Source organism: Neopsephotus bourkii, unplaced genomic scaffold (genome assembly GCF_033783945.1).
Source record: "Neopsephotus bourkii isolate Nb327-2 ecotype Australia unplaced genomic scaffold, CSIRO-AGI_Nbou_v1 NB_1051, whole genome shotgun sequence".
Taxonomy (NCBI): domain Eukaryota; kingdom Metazoa; phylum Chordata; class Aves; order Psittaciformes; family Psittacidae; genus Neopsephotus; species Neopsephotus bourkii.
The window spans coordinates 270,774-297,340 of NW_026901540.1; the positions used below are offsets into that span (position 1 = coordinate 270,774).

At 39.2% G+C, this 26,567-nt stretch overlaps 1 protein-coding gene across 1 annotated transcript in view; it reads left to right on the forward strand.

Moving 5' to 3' along the window:
- The first annotated feature begins 8,235 nt into the window (after window positions 1-8,235).
- TEK (TEK receptor tyrosine kinase) overlaps window positions 8,236-26,567 on the forward strand; it is a 40,814-nt gene continuing 22,482 nt past the window's right edge. The window contains exons 1-3 of the mRNA XM_061361044.1: window positions 8,236-8,605; window positions 19,745-20,056; window positions 24,750-24,860. Coding sequence (XP_061217028.1) covers window positions 8,554-8,605; window positions 19,745-20,056; window positions 24,750-24,860 — 475 coding nt within the window. The 5' untranslated portion in view covers window positions 8,236-8,553. The remainder of the gene's footprint in view (window positions 8,606-19,744; window positions 20,057-24,749; window positions 24,861-26,567) is intronic.

The window sequence follows — 26,567 nt, forward strand, 5'->3', positions numbered from 1 at the left end:
TGTGTTAGAAAATTTTCATTTCCCAATAGAGAACTGATTAACTTCTTTATTTTATATTTTTTTAATATGAGAACCATTCACTTTTTTCATGCAAAGTGAAGCATAGCTATTACTGATCTTGTGCAGAGCATTTTACTTTTGTAGTATTTACCAATAAAAGAAATAACGGGGAAAATTATTTGTATTTTCTGCAATGTTTTTTTCCCCTCATGTTTCAAGCTGCAGTGTCATGCACAACCTCTACTTGGAAAAAATACTTAGATCCAACATCATAGAAGAAAAACAGGACTGATGCAGAAATAACAATGTGCTTTTCAGAACTCTCAGAAAACATTTACATAAAACAAAATTTCCATGTGTAATTAAAAACTCCCTATTGATAATTTTCTCCACCTCATATGTTGTAACCCTAGTCCTGATCAAAGAGGAAAAAAAAGAAAAGCACAATTGACTGTAGATAGGAATCTTATCCGGACAGTAATCCAGCCTTTTAAAAGAATAATGACAAGCAGCAGGGTCTGGATTTGTAATTGTTCCACTCTCTTCGAAAAGTTTTCCAAAAAAGGAGTAGACTGTATGTTTCACTTCATAGAACTGGGGTAGACCAAGAATTAGAAAACACGCTGAGTCCATTAAAACAGAAGTTCTGTATCTATGTCACTAAGTTTCTCAAATCTGTGATTGTCAGTGGGAGTATAAAGAGGTATGTAAAGCAAAAATATTGAAGATTCTCACAGAGAATCACCGTGTTTCCGAATTCAGCACAGTAAATGCTGGTGCAATTGTATATTTATGTCTGTATAACATTTAGAGGTAACAGAACAGGATTTCTATAAACCAAGGACTGTTATCTAGGGGAAATTCCCACTAATGTCTCTTCCTTCCTGTCAAAGTTTCAGCTATTGCAGAGAGAGCCCATTATTTGCTGAGGTAAAGTTGAAGTCTAATATTCTCACCAACCAAACCATCAGCCAGAGATGATCTCTTGAATTCCACTTCTGCTACAATAACACATTTTAATGAACAGAGGAAAAAAAACTGCAGACTGAGTAAACAGACTGCTTTAAATTTGCTTTCACTCAGGGTAGGGGATAGTTTTATTCTTTGGTAGTGATTCTGTAAAATAGCATGGCAGAGTTTAGATTTTTTTGGTGTTCCCAAGAGATGGTTGTCATAAAAGTCCTCCCTCCAGCATGATGTTCTTTTCCTTGTGCTATTCAGGGATCTCCAGGTTACCTGTTCCTGTCTCAGAATCTTCTCAATTGTTCTGACTTAACAGTTCATCCTTATGGCCCTGGATTATGGTCATAGTACCCATAGCTGAAAAGAACTGTATGGATTCTAAACACTGAGGTACACAGCAGGCATTTTATCTCTGTCAAGGAGATTAACAACTTATTTCCAGAAGTGAGCTGAGTAAATTGCATCCATATCTAGCTGTCAACATCTCAGTGAAAATAACTTTTGTTTAAGAAAATATAAAAAGAGATAATCTTAAAAGTCTATTTTTCTGCTGCAAGTGTAAGACGGAATTTCAAGGCATAAGACAGACCGTATGATGAGGTACTAGCTCTAAAATACCTTAGTTTGAGGAAAAAGATGTTAAAATGCTTACTTTATAACAACTATTCTGCAAAGTATCTGCTTTTTGTGAACTCCTTGGAAACATATCTCAGTGATAAAGCATCTCGGTGGTGTGGATGTGGCAATTGTTTGAAGTGAAAAAAAACTCTCAGATTCTAAGAGATCACAAAATTGGCGTTCACTTAAGCATATGCAGAGTGCTGAATACTAGCTGAGTGCTGTATGTATTTTAGGTGATAATTCAGCCAGAGCAATACTGTGAAGTGCACGTTTATCTCTTCAGAGGGGAACTGAATTACTCCCAAACCACTTGTCATCTTTCTCTTTTTTCAGTTAAGAGGAAGGAAGCCTTTAAGCATTTCATAACTGCAGAGATGTTCTGAATTCAAAATCCCAGCTTTGATCAATCATTCATTGGCGTTGGCAGAAGTTTGAAGCAGAGGAAGAAATGTTCCTTTCACTGGTTTGCAGCGTTCTCCTGTCAGGAGGACTGGCCGGTCAATATGCCAGATATGTGAAATGGAGGAAGTCTCCCACATCTTAACAAAAAAGAGCCAGAAATGTAAAATGATCCACTCTTGTTTCCTCTTGTAAAGCTAATTCCTTGAAAGCTACAAAGTGGCTGGGCTTGATTCACTGAGCACTGGTATCTTTGGATCAGGCCCAAGATTTCTGCTGTGCAGCAAAGGATGAGTAAGGTACAAGACACTGGTCTCCAAAACACATCAGAAATTTGCCCATGAATACTATTTCAAGTGGGGTGAGAGGGACTCACCATCTCTGCAAATTAGAAAATTAAAATAATTATTATAGCAGAAATTATCAGTCACCCCAAGAGTTATGCATGAAAGAAAAAATTCCAAATAAAGCCTTCAAATCTTCTGTATCCTTCCTGTTCCTTCTTTTCCTTCCAAATTAAATAAAGTGCTTAGTGGCTTGGACTTGTGTTCACATTTTTTAGGATTATTGAGCTGAAAATTACTGAAGTTCTTTATCTATATACGAATACACATTTTAACTCCTCACCTTAAGATGAGATGCACATTTCTCTTTCATGCTTCCATATTTAAAGAATTGCAAAAATTATATTGATCAAACACTAAAAGAAGTATGCCATTTAGGAATCTTTCTCTCACAGGGAAAGTAAGAAAACTGAAGATAAAGCTGGAGGGTTCAAGAGAAGGAAGTTACACTGCAGCTCACCAGCACTGCACATGTGGCTCTCCTAAATCAGTACAAGATTTTAGCCAGTCCCAGTGTGACATCAATTTAGAAGCAAAGTAGACAGTAAATTTATCACTAAGTTGTACTTGGTGAATGCTGGTTGTAGTTAAATAAAATTAAATGATGAAATCATCAAATAAAAATGACCATTAGAATCACATTTACAGTGTGAGATTAATTCAGTGGCAGATATTTGGTCCTGTAAACAGGATTATAAGAATGATTTTTGGTAATTTTAATGGATGAAAACATTAACCCCGAATGGTTGAAAACACTAAACCCGGGATCTAATGAACACAACCCATTTCCTGGTCCTTGGAAGCAATACTCAGATCTGCAAACCTCCCGTGCAATAAGTGGCTCACGCAATTAGTCTTTGTCTCTCCAAATTGCTCAGATAAGAAATCTGCCTCATTAATGCTAGGTACTTTAGGCAGTCACATCTTTACTGCAGTGCATCTTTTGGGGTGATTCAGTGTCAATATCTTGAAGACATTTAGATATACAGTTGATACTGTTAAATATATATTTGGATATACAGTTGTTACTGTTAAACACACAGACTCGTTTGTCCTTCAAAATGTGTTATTGTAGAAAATTTAAGTAGAAAAGCAGTAACAGAACAGAGGAGAAAAATCATAAGCTCTGTAGCTTTTGTGTGAGCTCTGCTTATCTCCTGCTGGGTGACACCTCTTCAAGCTGGAAAATGGCATTCATCTCCAGGCTTCTTTTGATTTTAGTACAGCAAATTAACATCACATCTGTGCTCCCACAGCCTGATCCTGAACCTGGTCTTAGTAGAGAAACAAAAAGCTTGATTTGGGGTCAGTTTAGCGCATAATCAGAATCACCTCTTTTATCAGATCTTTTAAAAACTAGAGTGGATGTTTTCAAAAGTAGGAAAACACAAATGTGCTCAAAAAGCAATGACAATAAGGATGCAGTTTTGTTGTTTTCATAACAAAAATTAAGTGGGATATAACTACACTGCTTACTCATGTGATTTCATATCTGTGTTTGACATCATCAGAGGCCATCACCATTGCTGGCTCATAGCTTCACTTCCCACACTTGCTTTCTCCATGTACTTTTTAAAAAAGTCTCCTTTTTGGCAACAATGAATTGGGAAGCATAATTTTTTTGTTGTGCTGACAACAGGCCTCTGTAAAATCTACATAAGGCCTATTTCATCAAAATGCAAGTGACTCGCAAGGTAAAAGTTTCCAGAGTAGAGACCTTAGTCAAACAGCCTGATGCCCTTCACAATGGCTTTACTGATACAGAGGCCCTAAAATACTCCTCTGTTGTTTCATCAGCTGAACTTTCCACTTGAAAGAAACCTGAGATTTCCATTAATTCTGCTGTAGTAAACTCCCTTTTATTTCACTGACTAGGAAGTCAAGAAAGCAACAGCTGTCTTTGGCTAAGGCTGTTCTGTTGACTGCTCAATACTCAGCCATTTTCCAGGCCATGGTCTCCTGAAAATCCAAGAAAAGCTCCTTTAGGAGAAGAAAACAAAAACTCTGAACAAAAAAACCTGATGATAGATATGTTTGAAATCCTGACTTACCTTTTGAATATGCTTATGCAGGAGAGGCAGCAGAAAAAGCAAAAAGTAACTGCACCTCCACAGCACCCCAAATGGAAGAGAATGAGCTACAACAAAACCCAGATTCTACTACCTCTTCTACCCCACCTTAAAGTTTCTCACAACCACTCCTCTATACTGTCCTTTCCCTGTTATTCTGACTTATCTTTAGCTATGTACCACAGAAACCTTTGTCTCCCCCCAGTTTCTGCACTGCCACTGCACCTTGTAGGGATGGTCCTCCTCCTGACCGCTTTGACCAGCCACTGCACCTGCACTCTGACTGGCCACCTGGATCCTACCTCTCACTTCCAGGTAAAATAGATGGCTTAGGGGCTGTGGCTGGCCTCAGTGGCATAGGCTGTTCTGTAGGGGAGAACAGGATCTGTTTAAGAAAAGAAGCTTAAAAAGAAGCCTAACTCTCTTATTTATGACCCTCTGCTTCACATTAACTGATTGCAGTGAGTAATAATTCCTAAAGTTCCTTTTCTGCCACATGTTAACATCATGTCAAGGCCAAAGTAATGGCTTGTTTCCAAAAGGCATAATACAGCCAGACACTGCAAGAGGATATGTGCTTTCTGCTAACACATCTACCTGATTAAAGAAGTGCAGTGGCATTGTTTCTTTTTCCTCCTCACATATTTCTATGTGCTGCAGCATGTATGAATGGATTGAGACAAGCGTGCTGCTTATCTAAAGAGGAAAGCCTGGTGTCAGGAGTTCAGGGCACTTGACATATCATAAAATTAGCCTTCAGCAAACAGAGTTATGAAAAGCCATGTTTAATGCTAGGATTGTGTTTATGTGTTGAAAGACAACTTATTTCCTTGCTGTAACCAATTTAAAAACTCACACATACCATTGTGATGGGCGTTAAATTAGATGTGAATGCTGACATGTATTAATCAGCATTAACCACCCACAAAAACCATGTTCCTGCAGGGAGCACTTTAGAAATCACACAGGGGTTGGACAGCCTTTCTGAGCCTTTCAAGTACCTGTGGAAAAGAAAAAGTGTGTAGCCTGTGGGGCCCAAATATCCTCATGAGGGTGTGCCATAGGCCTGCTCATTATCCAGCCCAGTAGTCAAGAGTGTCTGGTAGCCCCATGAGCAATAAAAGCTAGAATAACTTGATATCATATTTTATTCTTCCTCTCTTTCAGCTCAGTTTCTTTCATCGGCAATCTGGTTTTGCCAGAAGGCTATTTCAAATTCTTCTTTTCTTTTATAGTCAACGGAGGTGAGATTTAGGATCCTCTGTTTTGACGATCTGTCAACATAAGCTGGGGAATAGATAGCAAGAGGTGGATGCATGCACGGGGTCTTGTTATGATATAATTTCTGCTTTGTAGAAACGATAGAGAATTTCATTGCACTTCTGTGTTGTTCAGTAATCAGAAGGATGATCAGATCATAAATGTTTTAGTTCATAGGACAGAAAATTGGTATGACCTACTTTTAGGAAGACTTACAGTCTAATAGCACAGAGTCATAAAATGGTTTGGGTTGGAAGGGACTTTAAAGATTATCTAGTTCCAACCCACCTGCTACAGACAGGGACACCTTCTACTACACCAGGTTGATCCAAGCCCCATGCAACCTGGCCTTGAACACTGCCAGGGAAGTGGCATCCCCAACTATAATGAAGAAAATATGGAAGGTAGGGCTGGCAGACACTTAAATATGAGTAAGAATATGCCGGAACAGTGAAATCCTTTAATTTCTACAGTCTAGCAAAAGCTTGTGTGATTAATTTTGGCATCAGTGGAAGCAATAATCAAACTGTGGCACTTAAAAACCTTCTATATAGAAACAGAGCTTACCCACTTGTTACACATAAACAAGTACTTAAATGTTTGCTAAATCATAGATGCTATTATATGTTTCTTCAAAACGAAATCGTATAATGAAACACAAAACAAATACATCAGCCTCCTTAAGCTGGTATCCTACCTAAATTCTGCCCTGGGTAAGTGTGTTTGCTATTCTCTAGCTTCAGCAAGTGTTTGCAGCCTTCTTGTGTTTGTGGAGCATTGCACATTCAGGCTGTCTGCTCTCATTCTGGAGATAGCTACCTTGTCATGGGAGATGACAAACTGATTCTTCAAAAATAATGAATAACTGACCTGGGCAATTATGCATACTGCAAAATCAGTATAAGCAGCAGTCTGTATGCATTGCTTTGCATTTAGGTGCATTAAAAATAGAGATACAGTGCATTTTTCATCAGTGACCGGTTTATGCCCTGGGGAGTGAGATTTAAGTGAAAAGTTTATAAACCTTCCTAAGCTCACTGTAACAATCTGGAAAACTGCAGCCTTGACTGGAATTGCTTAAGCCCCTGCCTCCAGCAAATCAAAATATATTGAAAAGAAAATTAAAGATAGGTCATGTTACAAGTAGGTTAAATGAGCAACAGAACCAAGTTATCCACTAGGCAGGAATTATGATAGTACTTAGTGTAATACAGTCAGTATTCTGCTAAAGTGCAACTGGAGTGTGGTTAATCACTGCCTTTCCATGCCTAAGAGCAGCAGAAAATGTTCACAAAATCAAAGATGGAGAAAAGTCCAGGTTGGACAGAGCCTTGGGTGACATGGTTTAGTGTGAGGCATCCCTGCCCATGGCAGGAGGGCTGGAACTAGATGATCTTAAGGTCCTTTCCAACCCTAACTATTCTATGATTCTGTGTGTATTTTGGTCTGGAACCAGATCAAGTAAATATCTTATATTCTGCCTTCTGTAAGCCTCAAAGTGGAATTTTAGTAATGTTTTGATAATACATTGTGTTTTTTCACCAAGAGGGTATCTTCAGTTTAAGTTCATAGGTGGTTTGGCTTTTAGTTTTGTTTTGCTTTGTTTTGGGTTGGGTTTTTTTGGGGGGGCGGAGGGCAGCATGCAAAGAGCAACTCTAGGTAATTGCATTGAAACATATGGATGGCAAAACCCTTCTGTTCATATGGCAATAGATTTTGAGTGTAAATGACTTCCTTTGTGAAATCTACACCAAGTGAAGCCTTGAAAGGTCTTGCTAAGGAAATCAAATCAAAGAAGGGTCAACCCACACCCCATTTCCAAAATGATGCTGAACATTCACTTTTCTACACTTCTGTAAAAGTCACTCTGGGTGTTAGCATCTTGGCAGAACTTCAGGACTTTCAAATGCTACATTGTCACATTGTCATGGGTTATATTTAGCCAACGGGTAAATAGGATTGCCCTTTATTTGCAATGCTGTTTGAATAGCAGAGTGCTGCCTTTCCATTTTTTTTTTTCTTTCCTTTTTTTTTTTTTCTCTTTTATTTTTTTTCTTTGGTGGTTTTCTTCTTATTTTCCCCTTATGTTTAGTTTTAGCTTCTGAGTTTTGAGACCCCCGCTAAGTAATGTGGACATTTTGATCCCAGTGAAGTCATAATAGCTGTAACTTGGGTGTGATTTATTATTGCAACAAGTTTTCAGTCTGTTTCCAATTGTCAAACATAGAGCAGAATTGTTTCCAGTGAAGCACATGAACTAATGGAGTAGTTTGCTGGATTGTGGCTGGCTTTGATCTATACTGGATTCATCTGGTTGGTTTGTTACTGTTTACTTCAAATTTTCATTACTGCATGCTGAGATGCGTTGCAGCCAGCAGCTTACACATGGGTTTAGTAAATCAGGGAAAATATGACAGCACCATGAAGAATTAGCAGACCTGTGCTATGAGGAGGGGATGACACTTTCCCCCTACTGTACCTAGGTGGAGGAGCTTTTATTTGCACTCTCCCGCCTACGGGAGGATGCCATCATTGTTCCTATTCTGCTGACTGTGACCAACAGCAGTCCCTTGCTTCTCCAGCAGCTCCAGATAACCGTTTTGATGAATTGCTGGATGAACGGGATTTGCACTGCCCTGCAGTCCTGCTGATACAAAATGCCTCTAAGATCCTGCCTTTCCCATCCTAATCTACAAAGGAAACAGGAAAAAGGAACTTAAACTCCCTGTACTCAGACAGCAATGAGACTGTTCCAGCCTGCGCCAGTGCTATGATTTCTTGTCTGTGACTTGTAAACAGCATACCACAATGGAGAAGAGTAACCGGTAAACGTCTGCCCTGAGAAAAGGATACTCCATGAGCGACTCTAAGAACTGGATGGATATATTTTGGAAAGCATGGACGCTTTAGCACATCTAGTTCTCTACGGATTCAGCCTGATGATTTCAGGTAAGCCTTTGCTTTAGTATCTGTGGTCGACCTGTCATGCCTTTCTTGTTTCTCATGCAATGTGCAGACAAAGCGCATGACTACTCCTTACTTCAACACTTACCTTTATAGATGAGTACTCGCATTTGTTTCAGTGAGTCCACTTACCTCTCTGCAGCCCTCTTAAAGCAAGTGAGGGCAGGACTGTGGCCAAGCTGCTGGGGAGGGTTTAGCCACATGTAGAATCTGCTCCTACCTCTTTATTTGTTGAAGTAGTTTGTGGACACAGAGACTACAACAGGGTTTCTCTTCTGTCTAATGGTATTAACTTCTTCACAAAGCTCACAACTTTGAAACCATTGATGTCATTCCCCAAGAATTTCTGCTCTGAGATTTTATGAAATGGCTGTGTGGTGGGAAATGTGACATTTCTTGGTATTCCAGTATCTGATTTTAGATAAGTTTTTAGGCACACAAGATTCCAGAACTGAAATCTATGTAAAAGTCAGTGGACAAAAAGGGCACCTTATAGAAGATCAGTTCATAACACTTCAAATACAGCTAAGGAGTGGTTCAATATTATCAGCAGATGTCATTAGTTCAGCAAGTCAGAATTTAGTCATAAGACATCTGCAGAAAATGTACACAGTAAGACTATACTAATGGAAACTTATAGTATTCAGAGAATTAATGTTAGAGATGGTTTGCTGAAGGTATCGCTAGCAGAGCTCTGAGGAAGCCTATTCTCTTGCCATCAGATTCCTAATTGTTCAGCATTTGAGTGTTACTTTCACCATCCATGTTTTGATTTTCTAGACAGTTTGTTCTGGGTAACATACTAAACAAAACCTGTAAAACAGAAATACAATTTACACAATAACCTTAGACTTAACTCATTCCTAACCATTTCATTGAGGTATGTATATGTTCTTCCAGTCCAGCAAAAAGGTAATGTGCTATAAAACTGGAGGGTTGTCCTACAAGGAAAACCAGAAAGTAGCAAGAAAAAGCAGAAGTCCTCATTGCTGTGTAGCTAGCTTTAAAATTCACAAATCTTCTGGATTAGCAGCATGCAAATACCTAAGAGAAATTACGAACAAATGAGTTTGCAATTTTACTGGCACCTATAAAAGGCTAGAGATTAACACAGGCAAAAATATATGTTTAAAATCTGTTGACTATGTGTTTGGTAGTATTCTTATCTAGCCTTTGATGTAATAGTCTGCATATTGTTTACCAAATCTTCTTTTGTGGTTTTTGATTATGCACATTGATTCAGCCTATTTAGCCTTCAGATCACTTCAGCTTTCCACCCGAAGGAGACAACCTGGTGCTGTAAGCAGCACGAAAGACAAGAAAAGGAGGTCGAGTTATCCCAGCTCTTTTTCCTTGTCTCTGCTGTTTCTCTACATCAAAACATACACCTAACTGACACAACAGGCAAGCGACATTTGTTAAGTCAGAAGCAGGGGAAGAACAAAAGTTGTCTGCAGAGATTAGCTGTAAACATGGGCAGTGCAGACAGCTCGGTACTGAAGAGCTGCCAGTCAGTGCCTTTTCCACAGGGGCTGAGCAGGGAGGTGTGTGCTGTAGTCACACCCATCTCAATAGATCTGTCAGCTTTCCCGCTTTTGTTTGAGAATGATATCATGTTTCCTGGGGCAAGCAGTGAAAGACAATGCAATCCCGCTTTCCTCTAGATACTGCAGGCGGAGTTCAGGAAAGCAGGAATGACATTCCCTAAGCAGGGAAGGCTTTACACTCAACGCAGAGAGTGAACTGGCTTAACCTTGTCCCCAGTGATCATGAGCTTCTCTGGGTGTGTTGCTGGGTAGGCACAAAATCCACTCCACCCTTTTCCAAAGCGAAGACTGTTGGCTTGGCTCCTGTTACGAGAAATGGCCATTGATTTAATGTCTTTTCTTGTTATTCTAATAACAGAGCTCCATTTGCAGCTAGAGATAAAGATCTGATTTGGAAAGTAACATTCAAAATACATAAAAATGCTTACTTTTGAACTGCTTGACATAGCAAATGTTCAATTAAACTGAAAAGGTGTTGAATTTTATCCTGTTGGGATTCATGAAACTAAACACTGCCACAGATTTTTATTTTAGTTCGTTCTACTGCAGTGAACATTTTGTAGAATCAAAATGATCCTTGAATCCATCCTGAAGTATGGATTCAAACCCCAAGGTTGTGACTAGGTACGATCTAGTTAAGTTAGTTAGGTCCTGACCAAAGGGAGTTGCAGACTCACCTATTGCCTTGGAATGCAGAGGAAAAAGCAAGGAATGAGTGTCAGACCTCGCCTTTTCCCTTTTGACATCCTCAAATGGTCTGATAATTTGCTTTCAGATTCTCATAGTTGGCTAACTCTGAAAAATGATCATGTGTAAACCTTATTTTAGCAAGACGGAGTCCATCAGTAAGAGACTGTAGAAACCAGCAACAATTAAAACCAGTTTCAAGCCCATTTCTTTGACTATTTCTGGGAGGAAACAAATACATTGTCCAGTGTCTCTCTTCTGCAAGACAGACGGAATCTTCTGTGCCATAGCTTTGTTCTACCAATAATCTTAAATCTAAAAATACTGAATTTCCTTTTTTGTGTGTGTGTAATTTAGCTTTGGACCCATAGATGGTAAAGACTCAAAAGGTTTATTTAGCCATTTAAGAAAGGGTAAAAGTGGAGCTAACAGTGGAGTGGCATTCAGTGGTAGCTTTCTAGCATCCCCATTGATGGCTGTGTTTTCTTTGGGATCAATATGAAAAAAACCCTGATAAATTGTGTGTATTATCATTATTACATGACACATTTACATATTTATAAATTTAAGCAACTTTTAACATACATTACCATACACACAAGCACTGTTATGATGCTGTAGGCTCTTCAAATTTACGAGAAGTCACGATTTTTAATTAGACTGGAAAAATTCTAATGATAGTTTCAAGACCTGTTTTTCTCTTGACAAATTTAACTTAACCTAAAGAAAATCTGTTAACCTCTGGTTAATAGACACCTATGACCTTGAGCAGGCGCTCATGTTAGAATATTATTCTTCCCATAATTAAAGGACTAGGCCTGTGTGAGTATCTTCAAACATGCTGCTGTCAGATCAAATCATAGATTTAATTTCTTGTTCCTGAAGTGCATTTGATTTGTGAGACAAAGCAATCCCATCTGCCTGCCACACTTAGGTTATTTGCCAAGAGGGAAGAGTATCCTGGAGCCTTTTTCATGAGTCTGAAATTTACGTGTAATTTAGACTCTTCTTCAGATATAGCCTTATGTCTAATCCAGGAAAGATGGTCCTGCCACAGGGATCACTAGTTAAATCTCTGACCTGCTGAATGTTAGTGTTTCTGCCCAGTTCTATTAGGACAATCATGATTCACAAATCTGCCTTTTGAGAGAAAGAAAGCTGTTCTGGTTTAGTTACCTTGCTGCCTATATGTTTGCAAAGAAACAAGTTCCAGCTGTGAACTAACTCATTGTTACTGGACTCTGCAGCTTAAAGGCAAAAACAACAGCAGGCAGCTCTGTGCACTGACCCTAAGTAGAATTACAAAAGTGGGATGATTCTCTCTGGTTTGCCCTTTTATTTTTTTATCTTTACAGTTCGCTTTCGCTATATGCCTGGTTCAGACCCAGTGAGAGGTAGAGTAGCTATTAGGAAGCCTTTGTTCCCAAAGGCCATTTCAACAGTGGGGAGTAATCATGAGGGAAAAGGCATTGCATCAGACTCTGAAGAATGAAATCTAAAGGGGTGACATGAAATCATGCTAGATTCACAAGTGTTAATGTGTTATAGTTTTAGATACAGATTTCATATATATATATACACATATATCTATTAGATTTTTGGGATTATTTAGTCATAATTAAGCTGGTTGGATGGATTTTTTTTAAATTTCATTTAATGGAAAAATTAAAGTAACATTTTGCAACAGTTGGATACAAGAATTGTTAGGTGGACAAGGGGGAGCATAGAAGTCAGAAGGACTGACTGCAGCTAGCAGCTTGCTTTAGGTCAAGAGAGATGTGTAATTGGTTCCTTACAAAGAGAATTATCTGTGTTAGAAACCTGATCTGTATCAGTCACATAGATTTGAGCCTGCATGGCCCAGACCCATCTCTTAAACACGAAACTCTTGTTTGTCTTGCCATGGAAAACCAAGAACTCGTTGTGATGTGGAGAGTGTTGGGTAGGCATAGAAGAAATGAAGCAAAAATGGATTCACCTTCCAGTTGTGCAACGTATGTATAGTTCCGTGGTCAGCTCCCACTGTGATGCAAGGCCTGTCTGGGACTAGACCGGTGAAAACCTTTGAGAAACTGTAATGAAGACCTGTCCTCCAAATACAGCATCAATCCTGTGCTAGTGGCAAGATCATATTTAGGATGTTGTTCCACTGTGTTTTCAGAGGAGACGTGGGGAACTTTGAGACTTTCCTGTTAAGCATTCAAAATGCTGATTTTTTTTTTAGGGTACAGGTTTGATAATTGTTCTTCAACTAGTACTCAAACCAAGAACATGCATTAATAACGTAAAACAAGGGTCATATCACAGAGAAGTAAAAAAATCCATCAAAATTAATTTTGTAATTCAGCACTAGGAAAGGCAAACACTTTTGGGGTGTGAAGATATTAGGAATTTATTATGTTCTGGAAGGGTTTTGAAATGGTTCATAAATGACATTTCTGTATTCAAGGGTATTATATATATAAACTTTTTACTTCAAGACTGGTATTTTGTTGCCTGATATTTATTTCCCTTTTACATTGTGTCAGCCTGTCCTTTGAAGTGGCTTGGTTAATTTCCCCTTTGGACTGCAATAGGTCCGTCTTGACAGTGCAGTTCCATCTGTGCTTTTGACTGTGCTGATGATTTTCTTTTGTGTTATTTTCAGGCTGCCACTAGTCAGGGCCCTGAGCCTTATTAGTCACAGACTGTGCTTAGCACCAGAAACAACTCCCATTACTCTACTTGGAAAAATCAGTGGTGAAGTGAGAGTACTGTACAGGCAAAGATGTATTACAGTATGTCCATCCAGCAGCCAGCACTTACGGGCATTTCCAGACAGTTAACCTTATGCATGTTGTATGCACTGACATATGCTATGATGACTAATTGATTGCCTACGTTATTTTGCATATTTCATCTTGGTACATGCACAAAAGCAACATACAGTATACTTATGCAGTATACACTGTGGTTTCATAATGTGATTTGTAAGCACCACCCTTGTTTTGGACATACTTACTCTTGCTTGGAAGTACTTTCTTGACAGTAGTACCCATATTTGGCTAGCTGCAAATCCAGCCAGATGTAGCTGAACTACAAGTCTGTCCTAGTCAAGCTATCCCACATGCCTTATCCTTTTCCAGCATTACCTAGCATATTGTCAGCTGTTTGTTACATGCAGTTTCTGCTATTATGTTGTATTCTGCTTTACTTGCTTATGTTCTACAGGAAAAGTCATGAGAAAACATCTTTCTACGTTTTGGTTACTTACACATGCATTTAGGCACCCTCACTAGGAACCCCCCAACCAAGCTGCACCAGTGTTTCTTTTCTAGCTTTTTCATCTTGAAAGACTGTTTTGATGAAATGTAGAGAAATAATTATATGCTATTTTACAAGAAGGCATTTGCTTCACCTGCTCCAGATGTACCCATGAGTCTGTAAGAAACCATTAGCTTTGACAGACTATTTTATATGTCACACTTGTGCTCTGGTTTTACCACTGCTCATTAATTTTTTGTTTCTTATTAGTTTCATAGGACTTTTCCTCCTCTATTTTGAAGGGTGAGAGTCCTTGGTGTCTGAGCTGTCAGCTGTCCTACAGCTGCTTGGTAGAGTCACATATGATACAAGCAGTAAGATTCTTTCCGTGGACAAGAAGAAAGGTTTCATGGGAAAACCTGACTTTTTTGCTCATTTACGAGCTGTTTTCCAGCAGTATTCTGACTCTCTATTTTTGCCCCGCTGCTGCTGTGTGTCAGAGAATCTTAATCTATTTGGGTAATAGTAATGTCAGGCTTGTTCTCCTGTGGAGGACGGAGCTGTGAAAGTTTGACTCACTAGGAGAAACAACCTGAACTGCTGCTATCTTTGCTTCCCAGGACACTAAGAGACTACTGAGCCCATACGATGAATAAGCGATTTCAAAGCTCCCCCTCACTGCTCCCTCTCCCAATTATTTACTTCTTTAAAGCATGAACAAAAAATAACCAAGATTGATGAATGTGGAATGCACAGAAAAAAGGGACATAAAGATTACTAAATTCTGGTGCAGTATATGTTCCACTCTCCACATGAAAAATATTGACAAATGGTTTGATTATCTTCCAAATTAGGTAATTACTCAATAAAAAAATAACTTAAAAACATCAATGTGATTTATTAAGTACTTTTGTGAGAATTAACCAAAAGCTATGTCTTTTTGGCAAAATTGCTTACATGATTGCCAACTGCGTTCCTAAATAGATAAATTATTTTAAACTGCTGTGTGATTTCTACAGAAAAATACAATTGAGGAGGGTACAACTGAACTTGGGACTGCAAAACATGACACAATGAGAAATGCTGAGATGCAGGCTGTTTAGCAAGTTAGGTTGGTTCTAAATCAAACCGTGTTCTTCCAAGCAGCAGGAGTGCCTGGTGGTGTATTTAAAGAGACTTGAAGGAGAAACGGTTGATGATTTGATAGTCTGGGGCATTTGTTTCCATTGGTCTCAAAATGATTTTTGAATACTGCGGTGTGTGTCATATGCAACTGACTGCTTTAATTTCAGCATAACACCAAACCTAAACCAAGCACTGGTTCTGTTTTTGTCCCTTTTATTCCCTTTGCTTCACCTGATGAAGGATTGCAACTCACTGGAATTTTCTGTCCTTCCTTCTTCTATTAAATAATTAGTACTTTTAAAGTATTAATCTTTCCACTTAACTCTTGTTATAACTCTTCTTTTCCCTCTGTTATGCTCCAAACACCAAGGGAAGGACTTCCAACTTGTAGTCACAATCACAGAATCATAGAAGGCCCTGAATCATAGAATCATCACTTCAAGCAATTCATAATAAAGCTTTACAAATATAAGGAAAACAAATACATAATTAGATGTGTAATGTTTAAACAATTTACTGTCTTTCACCAGTACTCAATTAGTATCTAGAGCATTTACTCAGAACTTTGCAGTCTCAATACACCTTGCAAATACTGACTAGTGATTAAATGTGTTTGGGGGGCAGTGGGATATGGTTATCCTTTACTTTGATAGAGCTGATCCTCCTGGATGTTTCTTATGTTAGCCACTCCACAGCACTGAACACTTTTTCAATTACCAAGCAACTTTGCAAAGACCTCACATTAGGTAGGACTTGTTTTAAATATTCACCATGATTTTCCTGAGACCAGACAAGGGTTAACACAATAAATTTGGAAGTATTTGGGCAGGACTTTCTGAGACAAGAGGACAAATCATAATACTTTTCTGCTTTTGTGAGGCTTATGCTATATGTATTCATCTATGGCATTAACTATCTTAGCTCAAGATTGCTGCATGGTTTTATTTCCTAACTAGTGTGTCTATCACCAGTTCTGATCTAGCAAAGTGATGTTTTAAACTCTATCAAAGACTTTCTTGCTCTTTGATCAGACCTATGTCTGGGATGTGTTCCAGGGAATTCCTGAGAGCCATTTCTTCCAGCTGGTCCTCACTGAGTCTTGCTGGTGCAGCACAGCACAGAAAACGTGATGACCCTGTGCCTGTATAAATGGTATTTTGATAGGGAATGAGACCACAGTGGGGCTACAATGGCAGTGTGATACACACTAATTCTCTGCTCAGCACAATTTCCCCAGGAGTACGTGTACTAGAGAAGTTCTGAAAAATACAGGCAGATATAGCCTAGCAAGGGGGAGCACAACCCTGTGGTTAAGGATGAGTGGAGAGGAACAGCAAATGTCTCCCACCATTCGTTTTGCTGTCTGGATTAAACTGGGTGTGCTGTTATTTAAACTTACTGATTTAGAGGGTGACATTTTCCCTATGGTGGAAGAGCCCAGAGCACTGCAGCACAATGAGTAAATACTGGGCAATGAATCCTCTGTGCATGTTATCTCCCATTTCCAACTTTAGTCTTTTGCAAGTGCTCTGTCTTCTCAGAATCTGCTTGCACGCACAGCAAATTGCCTTCCTGATAAGGTCAGTTCTTCAAGGACCAGGGCAGGAGTTAAATTTCAAGGAAGCACAGAGAACTGTCACGAGTACAGGGAAAGAGAGTTTCCTGTCTGCATTTCTGTGCTCTACTCAGAGAGCTAAATCCTGTTGTCCTTATTTGGTCCTTACATACTCAAAGTCTTCATTAACATCAAGGGTGGGATTTGCCTAAATTTTGCTAGACTAAGTAAATTCTTCTTTAGCAAGGCCAGTTGGGTTATTTTAAGTTGCATTATCAGAAAGAGATGCTGTAGGAATCTGTAAGCATACATGTGTTTTACACTTTTCTGGGTTGGGGGGCCCCCCCCCCGAGTCTGAAGGTAGTAACTCTCAGTGCAGTTAAAGAAAGCATTTCTATCACCTCAGAGGCCTAGGCTGATTTAAATTGGCAGTCCTGCTGGATTCTGAGTTGAATAAGTGAGTTGCCTTCTAATCAGTGTGCTGCTAGATTGCTTTTTTCATATTTTTTTTCCCCAAAATACACCTAAAGCACAGCTGTTCTTACTGCAAAGTTTTCGCTTGTATATATTTTAATTTCTGCTTGCACTATATTCCAGCTGTGAAACCTTAGCTGTCAAATTATGCCTGGCATATAGTTCCATACTTATGCATAGGTATTATTCCCTTTTAGACAAATAAAGGCCTTGTAGTGTTTCTCTAGAAGACAGGAAACTTCCCTTGCGCTCCATCTGCTCGATGCAGGTGTCTAGGTTACTCTGCAGTGCTTAATATGACAAAACCCCATATATATTTAGGTAATCAGTCAGAACACTATCCATCCACCAGTGGCTAGATTTTGATTTATCTGGAATAAGCACAAGGGTAAATAAGCAATATGCCTGAGCTGTGATTGTTCTACACTTTGATTACACAATTTGATTAACACAAAGAAACAGAAAAGCTTTCAGCAAATGCACTGAATCTAGTTTGCTATTTCTCGCATAGGGACCTTGTGTAGGGATCAAAGGCAACATGAAAGTTAGTCCTCAAAACTCAGACTTCTACTACTTTTTCTTAGTGTATTAAAATGGTGAGATGCAGGGGGTGGGAAAGTATTCTTTTCAACTTTCAATCTGTGTTGGAGTTGGAGAACAGAGAAATGATAGAGAAATGAAACTTAAGCCCTGGAAGAGCAGCCATTCTCTGTAGGACCCCAGCAACTTGGGCCCATATCCCTGTACTGGAAAGAGAGGTGCAGCTCTGTGCCCTGTGGATGCTAGGCACAGTCCTGATCTGCAGTACCCTGCCTCACCTCAACACAGATCAACACATCAAGTCATGGAGTTTGGATCCAGATTTGATTCCAAGTTTCAGAGAATTCTGCAGAAATTAGGATCTTGCAGTTTATGATTTTAAGATGCTGTACCTGGCATGTGATCCTTGCTGAAAGAAACTGAAGCCCTCTGCTTTCAATGTTGGTGTCTGTTGACTTACACCTGCCTTCAGGTGATGCACCAGACCCATAGGGAGAGCACAAATGCTCCTCATATAAAAGTAAAAACATTGAGATAAATGCCCTACAAAATGAATGTGTGAGTGCAGCCCCATTTCTATCACTTCTGTAACTTTGCTCGAAGGATTAGTTTTTTGCATGTGCAGTGGGATGAACTGACTTCTCCGACCTGCACCTTTACGCAACATGCAACTGCAGTGGTCCTTGCACCCTTTCCAGAAGGCTTCATTTCTCCATTGTGTAACCGCAGGTTATCTGGGCTGGCACATTAGAGGGTGGTAGCTGTGGCAGGCTGGCTGGGTGTGGTGAGCGTCAGTGTGCTGTCAAGATACTTAGGTCCCCAGAGTGGCTGCTGGCAGTGACAGCAGAGGAGGACCTCCTCCCTTGGCCCCGAGCACTAGAGAGACACACGCAAAGACTGCAGTCAGCACTAAGACCTTTCGACCTCCCTTATCGAAGACTATATGCCTTCCTTCCAATCTGAGGAACATTTGGAAGCTGAGTGGCACTAAATATTAGGTGTCTCTGTGTAAATACAAAACATACTTGTATTTAAAGCAGGAAAATAGATGTGGTGAATAAAAGAAATCAAGTATTCTTCCTGTTTCAGATGGAAAAAATGTTACTGTTTCCCTTCTCCTTACTCTGAATTTCAAAAGTAAAGGGAAACGCCTGTTATTTGCAAATTGTTGATTATAGGAGAGCTGTATTTCCCTCCTGCTATGCGCATTTCAACAGCTGAATCTGTAACACTCTGCCAGAGACTGTTTTAATCAGGCTTGTAGCTACCATTTTCAAATCTCCATGTGTGTCTGGCAGTTCTGTTGAGCAAAAGGAGACATTTCAATTGATTTAAACTTAACCTGATAAAAAATGGTTCTACTAGTGCTGCTGACTTGCTCTTTTTTTTCTGAGAAAGCTTTCTTGCCACTGTCTGTCAGGGCTTCGAACGGTTAACCTGTGCATGATTATGAAATCATTAATCCCAGTTCATAAAACAGCTGTCACAAAACACGCCAATTGTTCAAAGTACTGCCAATTTGCATAACCAAAAGATATATCTACTCTATATCAATTCATGTGTATAAAATCCATGTAAAGAATGTAAAAGAAACACTATCAAACTGACCCTGAAAGTGATCCACTGACCTTGTTACGAGCACCATACTTCAGACATTTATGTACATGTCTAACTATTCAAGGATATGTCTGCTTCTGCAACCCATGGTTTTCCAAAAGAAATTCCACAAGTTTGTGATCTTCTTCTTCTGAGAAGAACAAGCTCTATCTGTTCATGACTTAAGAATCCTAAAGTCAGTGTAGTGGAATAGTTAATCTGCAACCTTTCTGGTTTGCACAGAAGCTGTGCAAGAGGAACCCTGAGTAATGGGTGAAGCAGCTTATCTGGTGATTTGATCAGCCACATACACAAACTCTGCAGTAAACTTTTTCCACTTGCTGCTTTTTTCCTTAGGTAAAGTGGAAGCAGCACTGGACCTCATACTGATCAATTCATTCCCTCTGGTGGACAACTCTGAGACAGCACTTACCTGCATCACTTCCAAATGGCACTCCCGTGAGTCTATCACGATAGACCGAGACCACGAGGATGTGACAAACCAACACCGGGAACCGCTGGAAGTCAACGAAGATCTGAAGAGACCAACGGCCAAAACAGTGGTGTGGAAAAGGGAACAGGCCAGTGAAACTATTGGAGCGTATTACTGTGAAGGGAAACTCAAGGACGAGGTGACAAGGATACACACCATGAAGATGCCACTGAGAGGTACTGTATGGTGGTCAGATCAGGATTCTGTGTGTCAGTGCTTGCAAGGCTGGCAGTTATCACTGGTTGAAACAGGTGGGCACCAGCATGGCAAGGCAGTCTGGAGTCAACAAAGATAGTCCTAGGTCAAGCCTGTGTTTTGTAATGAAATGCAGAGACAACTGGTTGATACTAGCTGCTAGGCATTTCCTTATGGAAGTCAGTCAGACACCTGTAGGTATTCCGCCTGTGTCTGGCTACTGCCAGGAACACAAAGTCAGGTGGCAAATAAGATAAGTACTGGCCTCACTGACCTCAGGAAATTATACTACAGTAACTCCTGCACTGGCCTTTCCACATAGCAGACCCTTGATTTCTAAACATGCTTCTATTTTAAAAACTTGACAGGTCTGAGGTGTAGATAGCGAAACATCACTACCCTTTCCTTTACAAATGGGCAAACTGAGCCTACAAAATAACTGGCTTGCCTAAGGTTCAGTAAAACTACAGATCAGCAGCAATGGATCAGCACAGTCTGTGTCAATATGAAAAACCCAGTCCAGCTCAAAACTAGAAAGAAACTCCAGAGAAGTTTTCCAAAATCTAAGAGGGTTATTCAGAAAAATAGGCAGTGCATCTCACTATTGACTTGGGTTTGGGTTTAAGGCTAGGCACTGTACAAAAAGAAAATATAGCAGGGATATAGTGGAAGAGAAGGTGTGATTTCCAAGGTCCAGCACTCTAGCCATTAAATTGCATCTTCTTATGTGCAAGCTTTTACTTGTCTCTGTACCTCACTGGACTTCTGGGACAAGTTCCAAAGAAGAGATCACCATAAACTACAGATAAGTGCAGGAAATGCTGGAGAATTTTCGGCAGAAAATCAACTTTTCAAAACTTAGCTGATTTTTAGCGGACTTGACTGTATTTCTTATGTTTTGTGCCATGGCAGCTGGTCTGTGAGGAGACTTGACACTTATAATCTTTCATTATAAGGTTTCAGTAAGAGCCATTACCACTGTTGGTATCTCCTGAAATTATACAGCATATTTAGACAAATACATTTTTCACTTCTCAAAGCTACAGCTAGTGTCTGTTTGCATCTTACAATGTGGGAACATTAGAAGCAAGGTTGGCAGGGCAAGTGCCTTTATCACTCACTTATGTTTTCTCTGACTAGTCACCAAGAAATCTCTGCAGGTGCAGGCTGACAACTCTATTGTTTTAAAGGAGGTTGCAATGAGGAGACAGATAAGATAACAGTCCATGGAAAGCCAGTGTGGCCCTGCCTGTGTGGCAGAATGCCAGTGAGCTGAGCCATCTCTGACTGTCATGTACAACAACCTCTGTGAGTGGAAGTGTCTTTTGACTCAATCTGGTTTTTTGCACTTTGTATCTCTGGACCTAGGAGCAGGGAATTTAAAGTAATCAAACTTTGAGAGCTTCCTATGTGACCAAAGTTGTTCTAACCAGAAATAACACAGCTCTCACACCAGTGGCAAGTATATTGCTTTGGATAATTCCTGGGCTGAATCCATTTCTCAGGCTTTCTCTGCAAAAGCTTCCACTGACAGAATTTGAGCTAGCAACTTGTTGGTGAGCGTGTATAATCTAATCAGGCTAGATGGGTGAGAAAGAGGCATGACAGAAATTCTCAAAGCTATTAAAGTGCACAGAGAGAGGAAGAAGAGGTCAGTGAAGGACTTTGAGGTTTGGCAAAGCATCTATAGTTGGAAAACAGGCCTTTTTCCCTTTTATGTTATTGTCTGAATAAGTTTTAAAGGCAGAGGGTGTTTTTCAATGCCAGAAATTGAGCAAGACTTGAAATGTGTAGTTTCCCATTGGGGAGACAAAAGGCACATGAAGCACTTCTGAAAATTCAGTCACTGTTTTGCACCCTTAGGGCAAGAAGCTGAAACACTGCTGCTGAAACATTAATTACTAATCATTTGTGTAGCCCCACTGATGTGACGGGGAACTGTCATCTGCCTGATTCTGTACTTACCAGTTACAGTAAGATTTTTTGCTGTATAATACAGAAATACAACAGGTTAATTTTCCTATTTTACTCTACACGTGCCATGCTGAAAGAAACAAGTCCATTCTCCTGAATTCTTTATGGGTCTTCGAGCAACCTAGTCTAGTGGAAGGTGTCCCTTCCTTGGCAGGGGAGATGGAACTGAGTGATCTTTAAGGTCCCTTCCAAACCAAACTATTCTATAATTCTATGATCATGGAATACTTATACACACAATAAAAGTTAACAGATTATCTTTTATATATGTTTGGGGACTAATGTTTATACTGTTTACAGCATACGTATCTAGAAAATAACAATATATAACCTGTTCCACATCTAGTCAAATATAATTTATGCTATTTCTCTACACATTAAATGTGTGTTTTCATATAAGAAAGTGAGTTTCCCACACACAAACTCTCCAGAGTGGGCAAAGGGACAATAATGGAAATGCTAACATCAGAGCATTGTGGCACTTGCCCTGAAATTCAGTTCATTATGTCTCTATAAGGAATTGACACACTAGAGATGTGAAATACTGAAATACAAGTCACAATCTAAAAATACGCTGGAACTGAGCCCACCAGGGAGTGTGCATTCCTTTCCTTTGCAACAATATTCTGAAGAAAAAGTCTTGTGGTTAAGCTAAACAATATACCAAGAAAAGAATATGGGAATGAAAAAGTTTAATATCTTGTTAAAACAATTATTAATGCTTCACTAAATTTGGTCCAAAACCCACTGCAAGTAAACCACTTAGGATAATTTGTAACTAGCGATTCATTTTTGAGTAAGCTGTTGAATTTTCTTTTCCTAAATAGATCACGATTTTCACCATGCATTTTTTAGTCATCATTAATTTCTAAATCGGGGGCTGACAGTAAGTTTGCATGGGGTTCAGTTTTATTTGATGGTTTCTAAGGAAATCTTATTTCATTATTCTATATTAGAAATCTATGTTTCTATAAGAGGTAGTTCAGGTACCAGTGCCAAGGTAAGATGTCAGATGCTCAATAGATCCCTATTCAAATGCTTAGTATCATGCAGGAACAGACCAGCTGAAACCAGCACTTAGCATGGAACGTAAACTCATGGCAGAGGCTCAGAGCATAGACACTAGAACTGCACAAGGGATAGAAATTCCATTCTGCAAAGAACTGTGAGTTTTCTATAGCTGTCTTATTTCTAAGCAAAAATAAATCATTAATCTGTTAAAATTCTCAAGGAAATAAAATTTTGGGAGAGAGGCTGGCTTGGATAGATAGAAATGTCTTCATTTTTACTCGATTTTTCTGTCTTTAGTTTTACGTCACATAACACAAAAGTTTTGATTTTTAATTAAAATACCATTCTAAAAGAGAAGTATTAAAATGTTTTTTCCTCAAATATTACATAAATACCACCTTTCTTTCCCCCTTAGATTTCACTGGAGGTGCTAACACAGTTTCAGCCTTACACAAGCTGTGTGTAACATCTACCGACTCGTTTTTCACAGCTCTCTTACCTATATAATGTAATAGAAAGTTAGTTCATTTTTCCTCTGCTTTCTGATCCTGTCTTTGTGTATTTCTTTGCCACCAAATTCTATCTAGGGATCCAAATTTATTTTCTGCAACCACTGATATGAACTGAAGTATATTTTATTGAAAGTATTCTAATAATGAACAGAAAAAAAGATGCATGACTATAAAGAAATGTCAACCTTTTATGACGAAGTTGTTTGACAGTTTGTACTAACCTGTGTGTGTGCTCCTTAAACGAAATATTCCCAATAAAATAAATGTGACTTTAATAGAAATGGAACCTGTGCAAAAATGCAGAGCTGACTAGAAGCATGAACGGCTCTTCAAGGATTCCTTCCAGCAGAGGCTCAGGTGGGTCTTTCTGTCAGAAAGTTCCCATTCACCTTGCTGGGGAGGCAGATGGCAGCAGAACCTGGCTTTCAGGAGCAGAACAAAAACAAGATGCAGGACGGACTTGCTCAAGAGGAATTTGCACAGGAGGAAATCTAAGGCCACACAGCCTGAAAACCAGAAGGACAAAAGGGGATAGTGAAAATCAATGCCTCACTCCCCTGGGTGATGTAAAAGTACAGAGGTGTAACATTCTCACTCAAAAGCTGAAGAGTTTGGAAGTTAACTTTGCCTCATTTTAGAGGAGTTTCTGTATTTTATTTTCTTTTTTTGCTATCAACCTATCAATGATAGTATGACATAACAACTCAGACCTAAAAATGGTCAGAAATGTTCTCAAAACACTTCATAGCCTTCCTGTGGAATTTTCCAACTAAATGGAAGAAAGCATCCTTAACTTCTAACTTCTGTTTGCCAATGACAGCTTGCTCCCTAAAATGCATTTTCCAGTGCTTAATCAGTCTGCTTGAAAAATGTCTCAAGGGATGAAGAAACTTGGGGAACTCTTATGCAGACAGTTGCAGCTGCTAGTTAGGAAGTGTTTCAAGTTACTCCACCAAAATCAAATTACATTTTTTATTTCATGCCCATGTTCTGTTGTCAGCCAGAACAAAGAGCTGAGGTTGCTGGTGGTAGAGTCAGTGTGTGCTATAAAGAAATTAAAATATCAAAATCTGAGTCAGGGCATGTTGTAAACTATTCTCATCTTTCAGCCCGGAGACTAGATAGAGATAGCATCTGCTGCAATTTAGCCCATACTTCTGTCCTGTTCTGTTTTCAGCCTCATTCCATCCAGTGGCATTAACTGTTACAGCAAATAAAGGAGAGCATGTGAATATTTCCTTCATTAGAATGGCAGCAAAAGAGGAAGATGCAGTGATCTACAAAAATGGTAGGTAACGAACATTTCTGCCTTGTCTTTTCTCTTTTTGCTATCAGTCTTACCCAAGTGCCATGTAACTATTTTAAAGTCATTGCTGATAATGCCCATGCTGTGCAACTGGAGGAGACAATTCTTCATGCATTTAATGTTCCCTAAAGGAGCCACTCACCATATCCAATATATTGAACTGACATGTTTCTTTTCTAAAAGAATGTCAAATTGTCTCTTTATACCTTTGTTTTGTTTCTCATTTCCCTTTTTGATTTTCTTCTGTTTGCCTGGCTTACTTTAGCTTTTGGTTTTGTTTGTTTTTCTGTGCCACTGTGAAGGCCTAGTTACTGCATCTCTTATTTGCATTTCTACTGGTTTTCAAGTGCATACTTTTCCTTCTTTAAATATCTTTCATAGGCCATTTAGCTTCTATGAAGTTCTTCAGGCTTAGAAAATTAAGCACTAATAATCTATTATTAGAAAGGCAAAACTGTCAACAAAATCTAATCTTTATTTCATTCAACAACAAAAATTAGTCAGGTTGTAGAATTTATTGCATAACTTTTCTAACTAAGATGTTCCTTAAATCACATCTAACTCATTATTCAGCTATGTGCTACTACATCTTAACACTGGCCACTAAAGCTCACCATGCCTTCAGAATGTTAGACTGCAACAAACCACTTGTGGAAAGCCCACTTGATGTACTGGTCCATCTTTGCCTACTGATAATCTATCTTACAGTGATCTACCAGGAAATAGGGAGTAAGTAGAGCAGGATGAGATAAGGAAGTGCCAACACACTGGAAAAGAATGCATGAAGTAAGTGGGTCAGCCTCAACACAATTTACTGAATATTTGGAGCACTTCTTTACAGGCTGAAAGAGAAAATTAAAAAAAAAGAAAACAAAACCAAAACCAAAAATGTGTCTTTTAAAAGGGCAATATGCAAAGCAGAGTTTCTCAAAGACCTGTTTCCTTGCCCTTCAGAGGTTCAACCATGCAGCGCACAGTGAAGTAAGTTTGCCATCACTTGTCCTTCAGGGTCCCCAAGGAAATTCTATGATCTCTTGTCAGCATTTTCTCATACAAGCACCAACTGCTATGTCAGAGCAGGAGTGCTTATATCATAATGCTGCCTCAGCTGGCATTCCAACTGGAAACTTGGCAAAAAGCCTCAAATTAACCATGATTCTGGACAGTAGGTCAAGTTCTCCACCTGAGGTTACAGCTGAAATAGCATCCCTGAGGATTCCTGATACAGCAGTTGGCAAAGGAAATACTTGTCCAGCTATATCTAACTGTTGCAGTCTTCCACTTCAGTCATTTAAAATACCACTTCCCCCTTACACACCCTCACAAAGGCTGTCTGGAGAATAAAACTGTTCTGCTAAACAAGATTGCTTTAAGACATTGACATAAAATGTGCCATCTTGAAAAACAAGCCACAGAAAGTGAACCTTGGTAACAGACTATAAGGCTTTCTTGATACTTTGCTGCCAAGCTTGCTCTGCAGCTTGTAATTCAAAAGGTATGCAAAACCCAATAATAATAATAATAATAAACAGTTTCAGAATTAATCTTCAATCTTTGCTCTTTTTCTTTGTTCCTGTTTTCTTGAAGAACTGTTATGTTTGTAATGGACTAAACTGGCCCAAGATCTTTTTGCCGTTTTGGTTATGTTCCTCAGCATAGTTCTACATTTCTAGGCTGCCTGAAGTTTGA